The sequence below is a fragment of the Gadus macrocephalus genome, chromosome 15 (genome assembly GCF_031168955.1).
Source record: "Gadus macrocephalus chromosome 15, ASM3116895v1".
Classification (NCBI taxonomy): Eukaryota; Metazoa; Chordata; class Actinopteri; order Gadiformes; family Gadidae; genus Gadus; species Gadus macrocephalus.
In genome coordinates this window covers 2820808-2844068 of record NC_082396.1, presented here as the reverse complement: position 1 = coordinate 2844068, position 23261 = coordinate 2820808, and the positions used below count along the sequence as shown (strand labels likewise).

General features: G+C 38.5%; 1 protein-coding gene across 1 annotated transcript in view; it reads left to right on the top strand.

Annotated features, from left to right (window-relative positions):
- The first annotated feature begins 1064 nt into the window (after positions 1–1064).
- lmbrd1 (LMBR1 domain containing 1) overlaps positions 1065–23261 on the top strand; it is a 56412-nt gene continuing 34215 nt past the window's right edge. Inside the window, exons 1-6 of the mRNA XM_060072450.1 lie at positions 1065–1204; positions 2703–2879; positions 6525–6588; positions 16004–16095; positions 17067–17134; positions 19495–19583. Coding sequence (XP_059928433.1) covers positions 1139–1204; positions 2703–2879; positions 6525–6588; positions 16004–16095; positions 17067–17134; positions 19495–19583 — 556 coding nt within the window. The 5' untranslated portion in view covers positions 1065–1138. The remainder of the gene's footprint in view (positions 1205–2702; positions 2880–6524; positions 6589–16003; positions 16096–17066; positions 17135–19494; positions 19584–23261) is intronic.

Below are 23261 nucleotides of genomic sequence, written 5' to 3'. Positions count from 1 at the left end.
CGTGCATGTTTGTTTTCTGTGTGTGTTGTTTGTATGGATGAAAGCGAACAACACATTTCTCTGAAACTTTCCCCTTGCTGTGTTGGACTTAGTTGCGGTCATCCATTTTGTATATTGCTCAATGATACCCTGTAAATTCTTCATTTTGCTTCTTCATATATCTTCTTTTCAAGCCATCTATTCATTATGGAAGAAGTATATATATCAGAAGACGACCTCCCCCAAGGTAGGGCTACTTAACATTCCTTGTGTTAAGCTTGTGTTAGAACTATGTCCATCAACTTCTCAGAGTGCTGCTGATGTCCGAAGTTCTCCTCAGTATGCCAAAGAGACCCCCTGGAAAATGAACTCCTCAGGTGACAAGTACACTGTTTGGGGTTTTATGGATGAGAAAGACCTGCCAGTAAGCGCAGTAGGTTCAGCCTAGCAATAGGCAGACGACTCACCAGTTTTTACTAAAATTATGGCATTGTGGCGTGTGGGTATTTGAAACTATCCTGTTGGAACAAAGACGCTGAAAACCCGTAAGAGATACACCTCATGAAAAGAAAAAGAAGAAAAATAGTTGCCATTGTTGGTCATTCACTCAAGTACCTGCTATGATATGGAGATTTCCAGCATTGCTTTTTAATACTCAGCAGTTAAGAGATATCACAAATCGTCCATAAGGCTTAGATACTACAGCAAATAATTCCTTATTGATTCTGTATGTGTTAATGACTACTGCCCATGTGTATTCGTTTATTCTAACTGGCAGATAATGGCCATGTGTCCTTTACACAAACTCCCAGGATTTTTATATATAATAAAATATATATATAAGTCAATTTATCAATCTTGTGGAAGCAAATTATGTTATAAAAAAAGGAAAATACAATAATATTACATTTGATTATATAATTTGCAAAACTAAATCGAATGTATCTGTTAATAAACAATAATATTTACATAAATAATAGCATAGCATATCTGTCAAAATGGTTGCCAAATCTGCTTTAAGATAACAATTTGTGTGGGAAATGTAGGTTCTACGCTACTGTATGGTCTCCAGTATGATCTCATCCACACGAATCGATGCCAAACCACGCCCTTCCAAGTAAGCGTCAAACACGTGGTTTTGTTATTACCGGAAGTAAAGATGGCGACGCAAACATTGCTGTCAGAGTCGGTACTCGGCTGGTCAATATTCACATTTATACTTTTGGTAAGAAGTTTTTCCAAGATTTAAGTCTCACCGTGTATCATGCGACATTTGTTTTATCCTAAAAAAATGTCATTGCAGCAATATATATGATTTAAATGCAATATTTTACAGGTGTTGGGTGCCTAAGCTAACATAGCTAACGGGGTTCGATGTAGCTCTGGCGTTGTTGTAGTGAGCTAGAAACAAAATAATATATTTACCTATACGTAGGCATACCCCACATACGTATACATACACAACATTATAACATCCCAGAGGAGATACTTGTCTTGAAGTATTGCTACAACTGCTTTAGCATGTATTTAGATTGGTCTACAGTGGCTAACGTAACATATGTGACGACTTATAAACTTTGAGCATTTTATTAATCATTTAACAGTTTATCTCCAAAATAAAATGACGCAAATGTAATTTGTTATAACACTTTGCATTATGAAAATGCTGGAGTTTATCAATATTTCCTTGACTTTGGGAAAAGATTAGTAGATATAAAATGTCTTTATTTAACATTGCTTTGTTTTTTCTTTCTTATCTCGACTTGCATTTAAAACTTCCCAATCTCTTCGAGCCCTATAACAGCCACTGTTGGGTACATCTTGCTTTATTTAGAAATACTTAACACCTAATCTGTCAACCGTTCCTAATCCGTTTCCCAAATTAGTTTACTGGAAGAGTTGTTAATCTGAACAGCCGGTTTCATGAAACTAGGCTGGAGTAGGCTAAAACTACCTGCAAACGTTACATCCTGACTACCTATAGGGCTATGCAAGTCTGACCATTGACATGAGATCCATGTCAATGATTATGATGTAGATGCAACAGCCATGTCACTACCCGGTAACGGAAGACAGAAGCTACTTATCGTGTCAATCCCGCCACTGCTTACATCTTATTTAAAGCTGTATAGCAGCTTGTATGTGGCCCTTATCTGGTGCCCAATCCTGTCTTTTAACGAATGTTGACTATGATTTAACTTAGAATTTCAGTATTATTTTGAATCACAGTGCTGAGGAATATATTAACAATATAATTCATCAACGAAAACCTTGGCAAGATAGTGCCATCAAAAGACAGTGTGAGGCTTACAGGTTGGTCAATTAACTCTGACAGGGCAGTCAAGATTAGTGGATTCTGTCACCTAATCATGACTCCAATCGTCAATTCTGTTTATTCTTGTAATACCTATTCAGCCATGTATGCCTTATTCAACATCCAATATTAATATAGCATAAAAAAATCAATGAGGCTAACTTCTTTGAGATCATCGGCTGTGTATTCAAATCAACAATGGACAGATCCGTTTTCTGGCCGTGCAAGGCTTCAGGGGTAGTCATTTTATAACTTAAGTATTTCCTTAATTATAACTTCTCAAAGTTTGAGACAGCCCTCATTAATTTGTTCCTGTCTGGTTTGAAAACTGCCAATTTTTTCTTATTATAAAAGCTCCGGGTTGATGTGCTTCCCCATTCATTGCTGTAATTATTATCCTCATCTTTAGGTGATTCTCGCCTTCTGCTGGTTCTACATCCGAAAATATCAAAGTCGGCAGGAGAGCGAAGCTGTCTCCACCATTACAGCAATATGTGCATTGGCAATTGCTCTGATAACAACTGCTCTCCTTCCAGTGGATATATTCCTGGTCTCATTCATGAAGAACCCAAACGGTACCTACAAGGTAAGTGTCAGTAGCCTGGAAAGGTTTTTGTAATCTTTCCAATATAGGCCCATACAATTCAATATATAACATAATGCATCTATTTAATGTTCCACTTACAGAGGCAGAAGTGTTGTGTTGTGCTATCCATGGTGTGAATTCGTAGGTGTATGGTACAACAGGTGATGTATGTACCTGTATTGTATGACTGCAGCAGTTTCTTTAAACTGGAAATGTTCTCCAACTTTTGATAGCTGCATCATGGTGTCATCTATTTACAGTTGAATAGACAAAGGTCAGATAGACCTTTTTGTCTGATGCAACCGACGGCGTGAAATCTTGGGCCAACATTGCACATGATGTCCAAAAAACACCAACACGACACACTCCACTAGATAGAGGACATCAACATGTTTGTACATGCTACAATGTATTTCAGTTTTTGTTTTTGTCACCGCTTACCCACTGCGCTTCTTTCACTTCCTCTTGGTTGGAGTGTTTCTTTCCTTTTCTGAACAGTGTAGGGAAAGTACCAAGCATAGACATTGTCAGCAAAACGGCGCCGTCAACCCAACAGGGGCGGTTGGTCCTTAACTCAATGTTATGGCCGACTCCTTCACGGCTTCATGCCATATCGCGTAGTATCCTGTTCTTTGTTTCACATCCATCCGTAAATCATAATCCTGTTGGTTGGTTGTTTTTGTTTAGACTAATACTTTAATCTCACTGCCTGAAACTATTGGTTTGGAAAAATGTAAATGAAGTGAAACTTAAGTTCTGTATTGTATTCATTTGAGTAAATGCTTATTTACCTCACCCGTGGCAACCGAAAATATATCCCTTAGTCCTTACAAAGGCCTCTCTCTTATTTTCAAAAACAAAATAAGAAAGTCTTACTTTTATAAAAAACTAAAGATTATATGATCAGTGAACTTGAACAAACTAAAAAAAATTAAGTTTGGTTATATTCTGTGACTAAATGTGTTTTTTTTACACAATGGAACAAGGATGATGTCAGGTTACTTTGAGCCGGGGATAATTTGCATTGAGATAATTGCTCACACCTGCCTTGAACACGTTGGTTTGGTATTATCATCTCGATTTTGACTGCTCCTTGTTAATATTTCTTAATTCAGGCTGTCCCTTTATCTTGCAATAAATTCCAAGTTTGAGTGTTCGTGGGAGGTCTGACACTATTGTACACAAAGTTTTCTACGCATGTGTACTGCAAAGTTATTTTGCAGTAAAGCTATTTGCAGTGAAATCAGATGAAGGTCAATAAGGAGCTTGTAGGGATTGGTCATTTTGTTTTAGAATGCTGTGGATTTTAGGGTTCGAACAAAGTACTTTACGACTGTGAGTCGACACTATTTCCAATACACCATACTCTTCCTACTTAGTATCTACCAAATTCTGGTGACATTTAAAACCTAACTGAACAACATTTTGCTTTGGAAATACCATAATCAACCAACCATGTATATAATATAACTCAATTGAGTTTAAAGGTATCATATGTAACGTTTATTACATATGTAACATATATAAATCAAAATATTACCAGACCTGTGCTATATTTCCTCTTGAGTTGTGTACTTTTTGTAACCCACACCTTAACAGAAAATGTCAAACCCAGAGAAATGCGTAGTTTTATTCAAGGGAACAGTTTGTTAAATTTGTTTGTCAATGGCGTCATATCATCTTTAGCCACTTTCCCCCAGGCAGACACGGGAAACATTAATCCAGGAGAGACATGGTTTATTGATGTATTTATATATTTCGATCTCGCTTACTACGATGTGCTACTATGACAAGTGGCGCATGCCAGCCACCACGCTAAGGCGTTCGATGGTTTTACAACAACGTTCAACACGCTCATAAAGTTATTTTAATATGAACGTTTTAACCATGGATAAAATAACTGGGCTACCGCAAGACTTTATTCGCCATATAACGTTAGCTACTGCTTTATAGGTAATCAAGTCATCTAATAATAAGTTGGCAAGTTAACGGTATGGCGTGAAAATAGAATCTTGACCAAACGTCACATGAATATACATTTAAAACATAACATTGTCTGTGAAAAGGGTTTATGCCTGAGTCCCATCGGATCGATGTTCACCGGCATGCTGGTGAAGACTTCTCCCATGTTCCCACGCTACTTCATGATGTTATCAAACCATGTTATTGTTTTGATTTAGAGACACCTAGCAGCAGAAATTATAGAATTCAACTCAATAAATGCAGAGCGGCTATTTTCCGAAAAATATAAACACTAAACATGCCACATTATTGCATGTGTTTTCATGTGGCAACAAAAACTCCATAATCTTCGCAGGGTGTTGCACTAGCGGAGTATGTGCCGTCCTGCTTGTTTTAAATGTACTTTCCTCCCTTGTTGAGGAACGTTTCACTATTTAAATCTTAACAGAACCGAGCTTAGCAAATAACCTGTATGTAAGTATCTATAAACACTTCAGCGATGCCCGCACGGCACAGTCGTAAACATGGACTGTAGGTCGTAAAGCGCTAGACGCGCATAGTGCGGGCGGGAGTTACGGTTTCGGCTAGTGACAAGGGCATACCAGTTAAGAGGGATCCTACTAATCATCGCCAAGCTTCGCAAACAGCCCGAGAGTGCCTCCGGGATGTTCCAAAAAATACTACAAAGTGCACACGTTTTGCACTGCAGCGTGAATGGTGCTTCTATCAAACTACCACAGAGTATCACCAAGGGCCTCTCAGCGATGTTGTGCGAAGTCCACCAAAGTACACTATACCAAAATTATTATCATACCTTTTTGTAATAATGAACATTATTTTACAGTACTTTACAGTACTACAGGGACGTAGGTCCTTTGAGGTATATTGTAGCACATTGATGCCTTGTGTTAGACCACATAGGTTGTTTTTTATCAGCACACATACTCTTGGGTGTCTTCAAGAGTACAAAGTGTTACTTGCCAACGCATCACAGACTAACATTGAGGTATTCTGAGGTGCTTTTCAGCTTTCATGTCATGCTGCAGTGATTTGGCCCATTTGAGGCTCCTTCCTCCAATTCCAAATGTAAGGTTTTGTGTTTTGGTCCTCCTTCTGCACATAGACATCTACCCAGGGCCCATAAGTGAGTAATGACTAGGGCTGTTGGTAATAATACCCGCACCTGACAAATCTGTCCTTCAAATATTCATTATATAGTATCAAATCATCAGTCATGGAAAGAAGATGGGCTCAACAATGAGCCCAGGTTTCTGCAACATTGGTTATCTGGCTGTCAGAGTAAATTCGCACATTTCCGGGTCAGTTTGACCTGAATTCTAATAGGTTTTGCTTTATTCGAAACGTCGGTACAAAAGTCGAGGAGAGAATTCTAAAAATCATCGCCCTGAGAGACATTCTACTTTTTACATTTGGGTTTAAAACACCCATTTCCTTCCTAGGGACCTTTTTCAGTTTCAACATGTAATGGCGTACAATTTTCAGGATCGCCGGTTAAAGAAAAGAAGAAAAAAAATCCAGGGAGAATAGCTCAGCTCCCTTTTGTGTGGGCTCTAATTATCCTTAAAGTCACTGCTTACGTTGCCTGTCACAGGCTTTTTTTTATCTATTGATGAGTTCAAAGTGTACGTGTTTAAAAAAATGTTCTTCTTTCCTCCAATTTAGGTTTGGGCTGAAAGCAACGAGACCAGAGGGCAAATTGAAGACACAGTGTTGTATGGCTATTACAGTAAGGCTTCATTGTACTTTTTTACTTTCCTATTGATGCAGGTGTGGAAATGTGTTAAAGCATGTCACATATTGGAGTTATATGTAGCCAAAAGGGTATTTATCTCTATTTTATTTTTCTCTGAAAATGTTATTCGAGTTTAAAGATCGAAGTTAATATGTATTGTTTGGTCTTGGTGATCCATATGCAGCAGCTCAGGACAATACAGTATATATAATTCCAACGGGCAAGCCGTTGGAATTAATATGAATCCTGAAATTGTTCCTACTTTGACTCATTTCTTTTAATATGAGTTGTCAAAAGCTTGATTCAAAACATTTATTATTCATGCTGATTGGTTTATCCTCAATTTTAGGGAATAGCTCATTGGAAATGCAGATAAAAACAAGCCTCGTAGCTTGTTGCCTCTGCCTAGTAGGTTGATTACTTATCTAAATAATGATCTTTGCATTGTGCTACATCCCTCGTTGCTGTAAAAGGGTGTTCCGCTCGGTTGGTTTCCTTTTGAATAATGTCAAATTCAGTCATGCCAAAGACACTAGATCATGAGTTTTCTAACAGATGCTGGCTTAAACTGCCCGTCAGCAATGCTGTTCTGTACCGTCTGTTCCAAAATGCCAAACTCATGGGAGACAGGCTGTCTCTGAGCTCAGCCTGTCCAATAAAAAAAAAAGCCACTTCCATTGGCATAACAACATCTGAAAATTGGCTTTGACAGAAGAGGTACACTGCATGTGGCTCCTGTATTCAGCTGGCCTCATTATGATTTTCTTCTAGATGCACAAATATGATTTCGTGCAGGAGATTGATTTTCTGTGTCACCCTCAAGACTTTGTATATGACATCCCCTTAAAGGGACACTTGGCTTAACAGGCAGTACGTAATGAATTATGCATGAGATCCGCATCGCAGTGCATGTCGAGTTGTAGAGGGTTAATGGCAAAGCCGGCAGGAATCCATGTGCTTTGTGTGGTGCAGTCACACTTTTATGAAAATGATTCATAATATTTCCAAAGGAAAGCTTATATTAGGTTTATATGGCAGTAAAGTCATCCAATAGGAAATGTATTGATCGAAAAGATTGAATCGGCTACCTTACAATTTGAGTTGTTCGTCATGTCTACAGCGTCATGAATCGCAAGCCCCCATTTGGTTTTTGTCAGAGAAAGGCAATACTATTAAAACTAATATGTTGTTCATCTCAATGTAAAGTCTATGCCCGAGCCCCTTAGGAACACTGATGAGAACTGTGCGTTCTCGACGGCTGATTAGTAAGGACCATAAGTGAATGGAAAGCTCAAGGGTCTTTTTCACCTAGCCACACTCTTTGCCACTTGGCCATTCAGGTCTCTGTCACAACCCACCCTGCTAGCCTTTAGAAACACGCTGGAACAAAGATGGCCGCTAAGAGAAGAAGGCCATCATCCTTCAAATGAGTTGTTGTCGTTGTTTCGATATACATCTGGAAGGTCGCTAGCTCCAATAGTTCAGAGAGGCTATTGCATTGAATTTATTAGTATGGTCTGCTTTTTTCAAAGCCCTTTTCTTGAAAGAAAGAAGCCATGCCCTTAAATAACATATATAAAACAGAAAATAAGGAGTTGGATGTTTGCTGAAGTAGTTGTATGTGTGTGTGTCTATCTATGTGTGTGTATATATATATCTATGTATATTTATATTACGTCTATAAATACATAGATCTAACCCACGTATTGTTTTGTAACTGCTTTCTAGACAAATGTCTCCTATGTTTTTATGAGGTTACTTATCAGGATACGCAGTGAGGCAATTCGACAATGAAGATCCACAAGGGCTTAAAATAGGAACCATTACTCTTTATAAATCAAAGTTTCACCCTCTAGTTTGGCTGTGTATTTCGCTATCTTTGGAGAATGACATTTTAATCAATTTCTGGAATCAATTTCAGCCTCCATGGAAGGCACTCAGTTTTTATTTGCCAGTAGATGGAGACCAAGTTCCATGTGTATCCCTTCCTTGGTGTCCTTCCAACTCTTAAATGTAGACTATTTATTTTTAAGTAAGTATTAGACAGCCATGTCCATTCGTCTCTTTAGAAATAGAAGAACTACACATCTGATGTAGTGATTGTGAATGTCCTCTACTGCATATAGCTATTATATAATTTTGGAGACCTTTTCATTTATTGTCACAGTTGACAATCAAATTGTGGTTTTAAAAAAACACTCTTGATAAACTGCAGTGTTTAATCTCTGAAATAATGTGATGGCCATTCTTGGCTTAAATAAAGGGTATATTGTCTCTGCCGGTTAGTAAATTATGCCACAAAAACATAACCTCTCTTTTAATCTAATGTATAGAGACGGCTTCTTAGAATGGACTGTTGTTTTTCGTTCTACTTAGACAAGGAATTAATCTTTGGCATAGAACTTCATAGCTTTCATTTGCATTGATTTCAAATGCTTCTAAAAGACTAGACAGTAATTGACCAGAATATTTGATGTAATGCATTAAGCTTCATCTTCATTTCAAATCAAATGCCCAACTACTATTCTGAGCCACACATTTCAGTTATTAGTTAGAAATGTATATTTAATCTATGCACAAACAACAACTGAAGACGTCATCATCGATAAACAAGTTTTCTATGACGTTTTTTTTTTTTCTCTCTTGGAAAATGACTGACCCGTCGAAGATGCATGCAACAAAAATCTTCCCTGGCGTAAGCCTCTTACACCTCTGTGACAGAATTCTGAGTCAAAAAGTAACATTACAGTTTTGACATTGGCTTTAATGCGAGGTCAGATGTCCGTATCGGTCCCTCCTACTGTCTTTGAGACTCGGCACAGATTTATCTGATCTTTGATGAACTCTTAATAGTTTGAATGAATGTGTAGCTTTAATGTCGTAGTTCTCTGTCCATTGCCCGAGTACTTCAAAGCAGTGGTGCATGAGACTGAGGCATCAGGGCAAAATACCCCTGAGGCCTTTAAATAAATCATTAGCTCCTTTTCTGCCTTTTTTCCCAAAACATCCCCATTTTATCTTGGCAAGCTACTTCAGCCTACCCTCTAATAAACAAAGTTAAACTATGTCAAAGCTGTATATTATTTCCTCTACTGCCATGACTATGTTACTGGGAGGTACTAGCCTTGTTTGAGTTCAAGAGTATAGCAGAACACAATGATGGATTGTGCATTTATTGAAGGAAGCAGAGCTATGTGATGGGCTGGAAGGATTTGAACTCTTTTCAGGGTCTCAGCAAAATAATAGTTTTCACGGGTCACAGTTGCTTGTGATAATATGTTCAATGGGCGACCTCCGATTAGATTTCGATAACCGGATCACAGTTACTTAAAGCACTGGAAACATACACTTAACATTGGCAAACAAACCTTTTCTTATAAAACACTTTATTTTATTATTGCATTGGTTATATTCCATGGGCTGCTGTAACAAGTGAATTTCTCAGGTATGGGATGGAATAAAGTTCTTATCTATCTTATCTTAACACGTATGACTGTGCAGCAGCTTTTGAATATTAAATGTTATATTCTGATCAAAAACATTGCAAAAATATACATGAATATAAAATGTAGGGTTTTTGTAAGATGCTGGCAAAATGACTAACAAACGATTTTCTGTATAAAATGGTTGTAATCATTTATGATTTGCTTGACGAGTACTCACAATGTTTTGAAATGCATAGAGGACAAATAAGGACACAGACCACAATTTAATTGCCTGAATCACAGTTGTTTCTTACAATTTGCAAGTACACATTAGCTAGAATGTTTAATCAAAAAGGACAGACGGACAGGAAACTTTCAATGAACACTAATTAAAACTACAGGCTACTGGCTCGGTTTATGAGACCATTTCCTTATAAATGTAGTTTCTTTGTCTAGTTTATTCCTATTTGCGGCGTAATTCTTACATCGTGATCCACTTATTGGGTCATCGGTATAGAAATTAAACATCTTTTTTCTAAGGCATACAGTATAATCCCACATCGTAGTGTTAATAATTAAACAGAATATTGATTGAAATGGTACGCTGTCTAAACGGTTAATAATACAAAAGACCAAACTTGTAAATGGTGGCGCCCAGACCGCCGGAACACTCGCCTGATCCAGCCCCACCACTGGACTTACGCCCACTGACTCATGCACAACAGCAATGTCAGTTTTCCACACGTAGTGAAGCAATCAAAGTCTGTTGTTTGGCAACACTTTAAAGGTGATTGCTTACTTATCCGGTGCAGGAGTCAAACCTGAGTCCATTGAGTTAGGGCTTGCGAGAAAGGTCTGTGGCATCTACTCTCCGTGTTGGTTTCAAAGGGCTAATTGTGACTATCAAACATTTCACATGAAACTGCACCTCATTTTCTGTGTTGACCAGCCATATAGCATATAGCAACGTGATATAATATTCTACTTAGTATTAAGCGTACATCTACCTTTATGCAGCTTAGGGGTTATTTTGTACACCAGTAATCACAGAGCACCATTTTAAGTAATATCATATATTCAGTGTGTTCTCTTGGCACTTTAGCTGTTGCTGGTTAGGATATGCCAATGCTTTGAGGGGTAATTTGGTCTCCCTGTATAGTGTGCTGGCATAGAATGATTTTAAACGCTTGCAGCACTACACCTTGACATCTATAAACTACCTCAAACTATCCAAGACAACCATTCATCACCCTGGGCAACCCCATATCCAACACAAACAAACAGGGATGTTTTCTTTTGTCAATTTATGTGTTCATGTTATGGTTGAACAACTGATTGCTGATAGGGTTGGGCCGTAGGCTTGTTTTAGAAATGAGTCGATCTCATTTTAGAGCTCTTTATGCCATACTTCTATGCAGAAATGTTATTTGCCACATGGCAATATGACTTGATGTGGCAGTAAAAATGCATACCCACCTTTTCATCTTATTTGATAGGTGTAACAATAGTGTTGAATGTGCTTTGTGAAAATATAATATTTACAACATTACTCAAACTTAAGATAGGGAACGGAAAAGGTGCCAAATCAATGAACTCAATAGATATAAACCTCGGATCCTGACTAGTAAGTAGATTAAACAAAAGCCCATACTACACTAGAACACTGGACAACAACAGTACATATTGTGGCACATAACTCTCACTAGGGCTGCTTGATTATGGAAAAATCATAATCACGATTATTTTGGTTAATATTGAAATCCAGATTATTAAAACGATTAATTTTGAGTTTGAAAACATGATGTATTTATTCAGCATGTGTCTCCAAAAAACACTTGGTAACTGAGTACTTTGAAATTGTAACTTAAAAAAATACACAAAATGGTCAAAAAGAAATCTAAAATAATGTACAGTTATTTATCCAGCTGTTCTTTCTATAAAACATTTAATAAAAAAATAATTGAAAACTTGATTGTATTCGTTTTGTGATCGTTTGACGCTAACATCGAAATCGAGATCAAAATTCGACTAATCGCCCAGCTATAACTAACCCAGAGTCTCTAACGGTAAACCATGCGCGATGCTTAATGTAAAGGGTTCCCCAGACTTAAAGGGAGCACATAAAGGCCGGGACTATAAACATACACCCAAGGCTGGTTTACATAGTGGAGCTGTGTGGGACAGAAGTCTGGTTAAGTCCTTGGAGAGGTGAGGTGATGATAAGGGTCTAATCATGTATCTCGTTAGACCTGCATGTTACTGCTTTCCTGGGCATTCTTTTTACTGGCGACTATTCTGTTTGGTAGGCACTTCCAACCAATAGCAGGCCTTCATGTATATTGAGAAACGGGCAAATTTGTATTTTCAGCCAGTGTCTTTATTTAGTTTGTGTACTTAGTTTGGGGGGGGGTTGCATTGTTTTATCACCGTATTTTGGGCAGTGTTCATGAAAACAAAGCCGATGTAGACGAGTTATTTTTAGACGTCCTGCCTAGTCCTTTTCTTTAATAAAAAATTAAAGAAAAAAACTAAGTAACAGAGTAGATATAAATGAACACAGGAGCTCTCTGGACGGTTGAGGTATGATATTTAATTATTTAGTCCTCCCCTCTCTAACTGATGGATATATGTGCAAAACTTTTTATCCCTGGCGGGGCATTCTTCGTACTAGATCCTTAGATAGTAATAGATGATACACAGTAATACAGTGCAACCTATTCCCCCCCGTGTGTTAATATTCATGGTGTTAGGATTAATATTACCCATTACTTTAAATCACGAGCATGGGCCATCAGCCCCTTACTCTGCAGGGTGTACTCACTGCTTCTGGAGTTTTCCGTAGCTCCTTTTTGGCTGGCGGTAAATGTAAATGTACACCCTTTATTGGAACAAGTAACATGCATTCATTGAAATTAATACTCTGCCACAATCACAGCTGGCAGATTGCACGCTACCGTTAATTCGTTCCCAATATATTGTGCTGGAGGCCTCTGTGGATGCAATCTATTATGCAATGAGTTTTTTGCACTTACTCAGTACACAAAAATGTGTGATGCCATGAACTCATCTATGAATGCATCTATGCAGTTAAAAAAACACTGTAGTAATCAGACTTGCACTCTGGCAGCTAGTGGTTGGCTGATATAGTGCCAGTATCCAATCTAGACACTTTTTAATTAGCATTCATTTACAGATTAGAGAATGGGACATGCTATTTGTGGTTATTTTTAGTATTATTTCACTTATTATTCTCTCCAATCTGTTCAAGTATTTAAATGTTTTGAACGGCATTTCAAAGTATTGCACTGTCTAATCAAAACAAAGAATGGTATGCAAAAGGACGCCAGTAATTTGAACTTGACTGTTCACATGTAAAACTCTTGTGTCCCAATAGTGCTATGATGATTCCCCTTGAGGTTGTGCTCTGCCCTCCCTGCCTAGCCATCTCTGTGACTTGCTCTTCGGTTGGAGTTATTTCGGCATCTGCAGGCTCTCTTTACCGGCAGCTATTTCCTGCGGATAGAAAAGCCCCATGCTTGAAATAGCATCTCTTTATCTTCTGCCTCACCTACACTTCATGAATTACTAATACTTTACAGTGTCACCGTCCAAATGATGTTGCTCGTATAAAATCTCCAAACAAAAAAGTTACAACCTTAAGAATAGTCTGTTTCTATCCATCTGTTAAGTTTGTTTTCAACCCAGTATTCAGTTTTTTTGTTGAATGTGGTGTTTTGGGATTCACTTGTTGCTTCACATTGCTTCCCCTTGCATAGTGATGTTGGAAATGGTATTTGACTGAGCTGCTGATCCCTCCCTAAAATCCCAAAACTGCAATATTCAAGTAGAATTAAGTGTCATTCATTTCCTTTGTACTTTCCATTATACCCAAGTTGTGCAATGAGTGGTACATCCCTACCCTAATTTGGACTTGGCAATGCCCATTCAAATCCAAATATAAAAATCAATACATTTTACATGATTGGAATGTGCCTTGATAGGTGTAAAGGTCAGTGGTAGAATTTTCCCTCTGATCTGTCCTTTTTCCCAGACAAATGTGAGAAATCTGCTGAGAAAGAACCATTATACCGTTAAACCTTTTTCCTAAAAAAGGTTTATATGCCTTAAATATAAAGGCTAATTAAAACGAAGGCCTGTAACCCCGTCCTCCCTTGCAATCGTCTCCTAATTCAGTGCAGAACAGATTCCGGCTTTTCATTCACTTTCAACAGCCAGGAATCCCGTAATTACCGGCTACCATGAAATCGCATCGTTCTCCGTCTCCAGTCACAACCCGATGAGAAGGGTCTTCAGCAGCTGCTGAGAGAGGGCGATTATGTAATTCAAGCAGTAGGTGGCCGACTGCTCCTGGGTTGCAGGAAGGGAAAAAAAGTGCGGGGACTTCTGAGTCGCCGTAATGAAGGTGGCTGGATGCCCTGGCGTGGGCGGGGGGGTAGCCGACGCCGTCGAGTTGATTGGAAGCCACTGAATAGACCCCGAGAGTGGGGGGGGACGTGGATGAGTTCTGGTCGGTTGAACACCCGATGGATCGCAGCCTACCGTGTGCGCTGTCCAAGTTTTAATAGCAGAGAGGAGGAACCCCCGGCCAAAAGGGTAGAACATACAGGAGGTGTTCGTCAACGTCGGCGTCAACGTGTTGATGAAGAACAGTTGCTCGTTTCGGTTTTAAAGACAAAAACTGTGAATCTTTATAGCTCAGCTAAAATGACCGCACCATAACAACTAGAGGCCTGTTATTCAGATCCCTTGTTTAGCCTTCACTGCAGTACATTGTTTGGGAACTTATTATATTAAAAAGGGCAATAGGTTCATGCACTTTCATTTAATGCTTTTGTTTTACATGAGGAGTAAGAAAAACGCTAGATATCTTGATTTTCTTTTTGCTGCCGCACAGTTTGATTCACTAGCTACAATTCTGATTACAATTAGGGCATTTAGCAGACGCTTTTATCCAAAGCGACATACATCGGTTAATAGCTACATCCCCTGTCTGACCCACTCGTGTTAAGTATTTTGCTCTTTATCGAGCAACTGTTCTGACAGTTTAAAATAGGTTGGTACATGGGAGAAATAAGAGCTGGCTTGATTCAATGAAGCCCTGACAATGTAAGAACTATCTTGAATGCCGCATGTAGAAAACCCCAGAAAAGACCTGAGTGGCCTGGACAACATAATGCTTATCTGGGAGGTCTTGATGGAAAACTAAACATCTGGTACAATCCTTCCTGTCCTGGGAACCAGCACACTCCGATCTTGTTTTGATCTCAAATATTGCTCTATTATGCAGTGCCTTGTTTTTCAATTTCACCACTCTATTTTTTTTTTTTTGCGTGACATAGCTCTGTTGATCTTTCCGTCTGGTATTCACAAAGCCAACAAGGAACTGCAAATCACTCATGAATTGAATAGTGATTTTTTATTTATTTGTTATTTATTTTGAAAGGTTATCGCAAGTTAAGGGTAGGCAGCAAGTTGATGGTAGATAGATATCCACAGTCTCTCTCTCTCTATCTCTCTCTCGCTCTCGCTCTTGCTCTCTCGCACTCCTCTCTCTCTCTTCAATGAAGTTGTGTTCTTTTCTTAGTCTAGTTAAGAGAGTATAATCTTAATTCATTCACTCAGTATTTTAAATCTCATTTGACGATAATTTTAATAATTATACAGCATGTTAAACTGACAGGTGCAAAGTAAAGCTGGTTTAGCCTCTGAAAGGATGCAATTTGGACTACTTTAGGATTGGATTGGAAAAATGAAAAATAAACCATACTAGCCACCAATGTATTTAAATAGATTTGCTTTGTGATGCTTTGACACTATGTGGAATTTATTTAAAATTGTCAGTTAAATTCAACATCGTTTGTTGCTGTTTTATTGCTTGAAAAAAGGTGCATTTTTGTGGATCAAACCGAATAAAGTCAAAGGGATGAGAAAGGTAATTGTCATAATGTCTTTCTCTCCAACAGCCCTCTATTCCATCATACTCTTCTGTGTCTTCCTGTGGATCCCTTTTGTCTATTTCTACTATGAAGAGAAGGACGATCAGACCAAATGCTCGGTGAGAACCTCCTCTCCCTTTTTAATGAGTGCAATTTAATACTGCTTGTAAAACACACTCAAAACCCTGGTACGTCCGAACCTCCACTGACATTCATTATGCTGAGCTTTGGCCAAAATCCAAGCAATTGCAATGGTTACAATGCTGATATTCATGATGGTATAATGTGACTCACTCAACCTATTCAAATGGGACTCATGCAAGCCATACAAGCTAAGAGCATTTGAAATAAATGGAATCAGGGTTTCTATCTATGTGGTACAACAGCGAGAAAAATACAATGATTTGAGGTCAATAAAAAGTGGTTGATTGCATAAACAGCTATTTGAAGAGCAATATTATCGCCTAAATAATTGGTGTAATTTAAAGCAACAATCATTGTTTACATTGGCTGAAGTCACAGATTATATGATATACAATTGTATTTAATATATTCTTAACAACATGCGTAAGAAATAACCAACTCATTTAGTTGTGTTTTTTTGTGTACTGTGTATACACAATACACAAAAAAACACGTATACAAATAACAAAAACAAACAAATAACAATAAACAAATAACAACAAATAAATGCAAATACATTTGCATTTATTTGTTCCAGTCCTATTATTGTATAATTCTTGTTTATAAATGCAGTTATGTTATGCCATTATTGATTGCAGTAGCGGTTCGGCAATTTTATGATTTATTCATGTCATCATTTCTGATGGATAATTTAGTCAAATGGCCCAATAATTTCAAGTTTTAACTTATACTCACTGTCACTGACTGTCAGCTATCAAAAAAACGAGGCAGGCATTTGGAAAACTCTGCACTGTGAATTTACTTGTATGTGTATCCTCACACACCACCAGCGAAAACTCCAGATTTGATTGAACCACGATTGCTCTGTCTCTCTAAGTCCAACTCTTAACTTTAGTTAAAGTGTGGTGTGGGTGTCATCAGCTTCTTTCTTCTCCTCCCATTACAGCAAGTGGGGAATGCTCTGAAGTACACCGTTGGATTTGTCATTGTGTGTGTTGTGCTGCTGTTAATTGGGTAAGTCAAAGTCGTATGAAAAGTTCCTATGAATGTAAAACAGGGTTTGAAAGAGATGAGACCATGGCAACATGCACTTTGTAGGGCCATCTATCTAACTGGGTCTGATAGTTTGTATGCACAATTTGTTGGACGTTCTGCATCACTTCTTTCTAGTGGTATAATATTGCAGATAAAAGTCAAGTTGAACAAATAAGATAATGAATGGAGGAAAAGTTGTGTGTCAGTGGGTTGGCCCTGCCCCAGTCAACATTGTTTTTATAACCTTTTGTGTTCAACACCACCTGCAAAACAGAAACCTAAAACCGTTACAGAATTGGCAGCAACAGCCTCAAGTTAAAGTTCTACAATCAAATGTGATCTCTCAAGCATTAAACAGTGCAGTAGCAGCCTTTGAGGGAGCGATTTCTGGCCCTTGTTGTTTCAGTTTTTTTAATTGCACACACCCGTACCTTTAGGCCATTTGGAAACGTAGTACTTTTAAAGACTTTTTAGGGAATGGGGGTACATTTTGGAAAAGCTGGATCCATTGTAGCTTATTCAGGGCCATTGTTGCTGTGTAGTCAGTCGATTTTAAACAACATGATAGCTTTCCTCTTGGATTGCTCCTCTGATACCTGGGAGACATAAGAACAGGGTTTGCTGACTGCTCACTCGATTGGTTCTCGTGTGGCCGTACAAAGCTTTTGATTGCAGCCTGTTGGCCGTCAAGGGTTTAAACTTTTAAATGCCCCACTTTGCTCTCTTCATCCACAAGGTTTTTTGCGTCTATTATTTATTTATTTAGAGAAATAAACCACTCATTTCAAAATGCATTGGTGATTATAGAACCTCATGTTGAAGTACGCAATATGTGGGTGGTTATATTCATAATAATGCATGAAAACAAGGTCTGTTTACCCAATTATCCCAGAGTGTTGCCAGCCAGAAAGTCAAATACAGGTAGGTCTTGCCAATCGAAGAACAATCCTACTTGTAAATTGGAAGTAATAATACATTTATACAAACGCCATCAACAGCCAATAATATCATCCTGCCCATTCTATGCAACACACACCGACTTCGAGACTAACCAAAGTTTAAGAGTTTAACCAAAGCTGTTTACAGTTCAAAACATACACATTTATGGGTAGTGATGCGGCACACGATCAGGGAGACATTCAAAATTCTTTATGAAACATTTGCAAACGAAACGGCTGATCCTAATATGAGGAACATTAAAAGAAAAAACATGAATCCGGAAAAATCCAGTCGACCAAATCAACAAGTAATCCTTCAATAAGCAAGAAAAACTTTGGTATGAAAGAATCAAATGACAACGATTGCTTCCTGCTAGAATTATTAGGTGTTGTGTAAGATCTTCATAAAGTATATATTTTTTTATGTTCTTGAAGGGCATATGATAACCTATAAATGATGGGTTTTCGGCATGCACAAGGCAAGGCAAGTGTTCCAGGATAAATCGAACGCAATATTTTGGCGAATGTCTTTCAGAAAATGAATAATGGCAATGATTATACATCCTCAACAGAGATGCCGCGAGAATACGAATCCAGGTGCTTTATTTTTCACGACGCTCTCGTGGCAAATCCGATAAAATAAACAAAGAAAAAAAAAAAAGAAGCTATTTCATCACTAAACACCATCTTCAATTTGAAAGCTACTGTGTGGTTTCACAAAGGATGTTATTCAAGAAGCGGGGAGATTCATGTAATAGGCACTTCCTCTCTCATTGGTTACCAATCCGAACACGGTTCCGAGAAGTTGTTTCCCAGTCCACTTTTTGGAACAGCTAGCTGGAAATAGCGGTGCACATCCGGACTTTTCCATCATTGACAGCAGTCTCCTCTGTCCCTTCTGCCGTCTCCCCTCTGTCACTGTATCTTGTTCTGCTGAGGGAAGGTTGAGGATCTTCCCAACAGCCTTGCTTCTGGCACCACATGAAACACATGAATGCAGATTTACATAGCACGTGCAGATCAACTTTAAATAATATTAATTATAATTGCAAATGTATAATGAACCATTCGCTGGAAATCAGTGTACAAACACACCACCTTGTTTGCATACGTGCTCCAACTCTGTAAGCATTGAAAAGCTTTGAGTTACTTATTGGGAGTCGGTTTAACCACAAGCTGAATTATTAACATACATGTTATAATTCAACTCTCAATACTTGCATACGTGATTCAAAAGCCATACACAGACCAGAATCCTGACTTTCCCGAAAATAAAATCAATAGTAATTGTAATCTGATTATACCGTTCATTTCTGGGATACATGCTCTTAGTACCTCAATACAACCTTTTTTGTGCTGCGCTTTTGGTCCGGTACTGAGACCCATGCTTCCTCTCTACAGAGCCTTTGTTCCCCTGGACCCCCCTCCCAGTACCAACTCAACCCAGTGGGAAAAGGTGCAGTACCTGTTTGAGGAGCTGGGGAGCAGCCGTAAGTACAGCCCTTCGTAGTACCGTGTGTGTCCTGTACGACGGGTTTGTGTGTTGTTTCGGAAGCAGGGGACCCTTCACGAATTCCTCCGTTGAAATCATAATTGATCGGTTGTGTGTCAAGGTTTAGTCCCTCATTGAACACAGTCCTGAGTGGACCAGGCGGGTATAAATAGTGCACGCTGCCGAGGACTGCATCTCAGGCTATCCCTTTGCAGCGAGCCCGAAAGAACGGAGAAGGGTGCATTAGTGTATCCCTTTGGCCTTTTACGAAGCCGAAAAAGGTCAAATCATGCGTATTATTGAAACGTGTGCACATTTTAGATGTCATTATAGGACCCGTTAGAATCCACACTTTGCTCGACATATATAATAAGTCGAAGGATCTCTGCGTAAGCATTTCTGGTCGCTCGTGTTCGTGTTTTGTAGCTGCAGACGCGTGGGCCTTTCCAATCCTCCCGGCTTTAAGCCATCCGAGGCTATGGGAGGAAGTGGACACATCTGGCCCTTCACACCGTGTAGTTAGGCAGCGTCAGGGCCCCTCCCACCCATCCTCTTTTAGCACAGTGGAAATTGCAGGGCTGCCAAGGAGAAAAAGTGAAGATCTTCTCCATCCCTTCCTTCTCCATATGGAAAGCTAATTGAGCAAAGAAAATACACACACACTAAGGACGCGTCCTGACCTTTTGTGTTGTTTAAATAGTTCTCCGCTGTTTTAAATTGGCTGACCATTAGATTTGTCTTTATAGTCCGGTCATGCCGGAGTGAACTCTAAATAACTCGAGACAATTCAACTCTAGCGTTAAGTTATCGTTAACGAGAACATTTAATTATGTATTATTGCAGTTCTCTCTTTAAGTAATTTTAAACATTCAACTTACATTTTAATATCCGTGAAGAAGGAACTTTATAATCAGATAAAAATCGAATCCAGACCCTACCTCTTTCCTACTAAACGCAGAGTTTTAATGCTGTTAATGTTCTTATTATAGCCTTTCCACCGGTTCAAATGGGCTTTGTGTGCATTTCTATAATTTATTTGAGAAGAGAACAACTTTGTTGTTAAAAAAAAATTCAACAACAAAGTTTGTTTTCCCTTCCTACAACAGTTCAATGGACAGGCTTCTCAGCTATTTTTGAATACAGCAAAACATATCCGGTGGCCAAGCATTCAGCGTTTGAACATGCACTTTGCTATAAGGTAAAAGCCAGCACATTTGTTGTATATAAATAAAGAAGTGAGCGTATAAACCAGAACCCATCCATCCATTCTAAAATACACACAGCGTTTACCTTGAGCAGCTAATTTGCTGATAGGACAGAAGGTGGTGGCCAAGTGTTGTTGAATGCGCATGAAAAAGAAAAGCAGAAAATGAAGAATCAACTGAACTCGGCTATATGTTTCAACTGTATGGCTTTTTGCTTTCCTTTCCAAAAATATGCTGCTTTTAAATTGATGCAATGTTATTTTAATATTGCGGACCAAAATAGGTACCATCAATGTTTGCTTACTTTGTTCAGATTCTAATCTATCGATTCTATGAGAAATAATCAAATATATTGATTTACCTGTAAAGCTCTTATAGCTATAGTCAAAATGACTGTTAATAAATATGAATCAACTTGACAACTGAAAAATTAAGTGAACGAAACAATTTAACGTTGGCAGACCCTGGCTCGGACACAGTTGTGTTATTGTTCTCATCATGACAAAAGCCTGGTTGATTGAATAGGTTATATTATGTTGTTATTATTATAAAAGCTCTCGCTGAAGAATTCCTTATCAATTGACGTTGCTAATTCTGTTTTGTAGAGGGACCAGTGAAGAGACCATAACAATATTCCCTCGTACTTTACCATAAAAGCTGGACATCTAATTGGGTTACTGACGTCTCTGGCAGCACATCTTAGTTAAAAGAACACTGCCATAGTCTCCAACTCAATTTGAATGCAAAGGATAAGTCCAGCATTATACATTCTATTTTTCATTTGATCATTTGCCTTCTTAATTAGAGACCACTGCATGCATTTCTGTTTGTTGTATACGTTTAGCCTGCTATATATCTACATTGATTGAAACAAGATGTATATAGTTCTTCTATAGTAGAAGCACAGTAAGCATATTTCTACCACTGAAATAGACCAAACAAGAAGAGTGACTCACCCTCAAGCAACTAAGCCTACATGGGAGAAAGGGGTCAGAATTCCCCAGTAATCCAATGATAGCCTTTGGTTATTCTCTGACTTCCAGTGAAGGAACCAATGTCCTTAAAGAGGACTTAAAATGGATGCCGTCTCCATATCCCTCATCCAAATCTCCAGGGACTCCAATGATACGCAAGACAATTTCAATGGACATGAGCAATTTATTCTTGCTACGCAGTTTTGACCTGTTATAAGAAAACGTGTTACCAAGGTGACAACAATTTTGTTTAGCTATTTTCCCTCACAGCCATCTATTCAGCTTATTAAAGCATATCAACAATGGGTATTACTGCTGAGTAAAAGTCTCAGCAGCTGTTTTATGTAATTGTCTACTTCTAGAATTGTAGCAGCTGTTGCAGCAATAGTTTTCATTAATTTTCCAAAGTTTAAACACACACAATGTCCTCAAATGCACCCTTGGCCAGAGTCTGCTTTCTCTAAAAGAGAGGCCTACTTGGCATTCAGCAAAAGCCTGCACCACAACCAAGGCAACACAGGAACTGTAGAATTGTAAAAATGACAGTAGATGGGCCAGGCAGATAGCAGAAAATAAATATTTTAGTTCATGTTTTTATATGTGCTATCTGGGTTATGGCTTGTCATTTTGACATGTTGGTGCGATATTCTGTTTTTCCCAATAAGTCACGTGACACGGTTAAAAATAAATTACGATTACAGATCTCTGTCCCTTACTCCTTTAGTTCCCTTGCTTGTTGCATTGTAGCTGGGGGAGATGGGAGACCATTTGATTCAAATCCTTTTGCACATGTTCCATATCTGACTTTTTCTCTGCATATGAACATATTCAAGTGTGTGCACTATACACACACGTCAAAGGGTTTGGAATATTAGCAATTAAAAATAATTGACAATCATTTGTCTCCCTGGTTGCATGATGGTACTTGGAAAGCGAAAAGCTGAGTTCTAGCGCTAGAGTACCTTGTTAATAAACACTCCCTGCATAAGTCTCCGGCATGTATACAGGCCCAGAGGGCTTTAATTCAACCATGATAAGAACCCCCCCCAACAATCCATCGCTGATGAAAACGCGACTGTGCCGATGTGGCCCCGCCGATAAAAGACAGTATTCCAATGTCTTCTTATCCCCAAAGAATCTGCACCAGACACCAACAACATTCAGAAAAAACGCTGTCCCACCTCGTTTCATTTTTCTTGCGCTGCCTCCATGGGCAAAATGCTAGTCTATGTCCGAACATGAAGCCATTGTTGGCTTTTACCACAACCAACAAGGCAAGTAAGTTCATGCAAAAAAAAAAAGAAAAAACGTTCCACAAAACATTGGAAACATCTTTTCAAATGTTAATCTCCACAGCTGCTGCCAAATCTCAGCCTTTTCATTCATGCCACAAACACAATGAAGCTTGGGTATATAATTAAGCTTAATTTTCCCACACTTTTGTCTTGCCTCTTTTAAATGTGGTTTAACAACTCATTCATGGCTAAGACTGTTTAT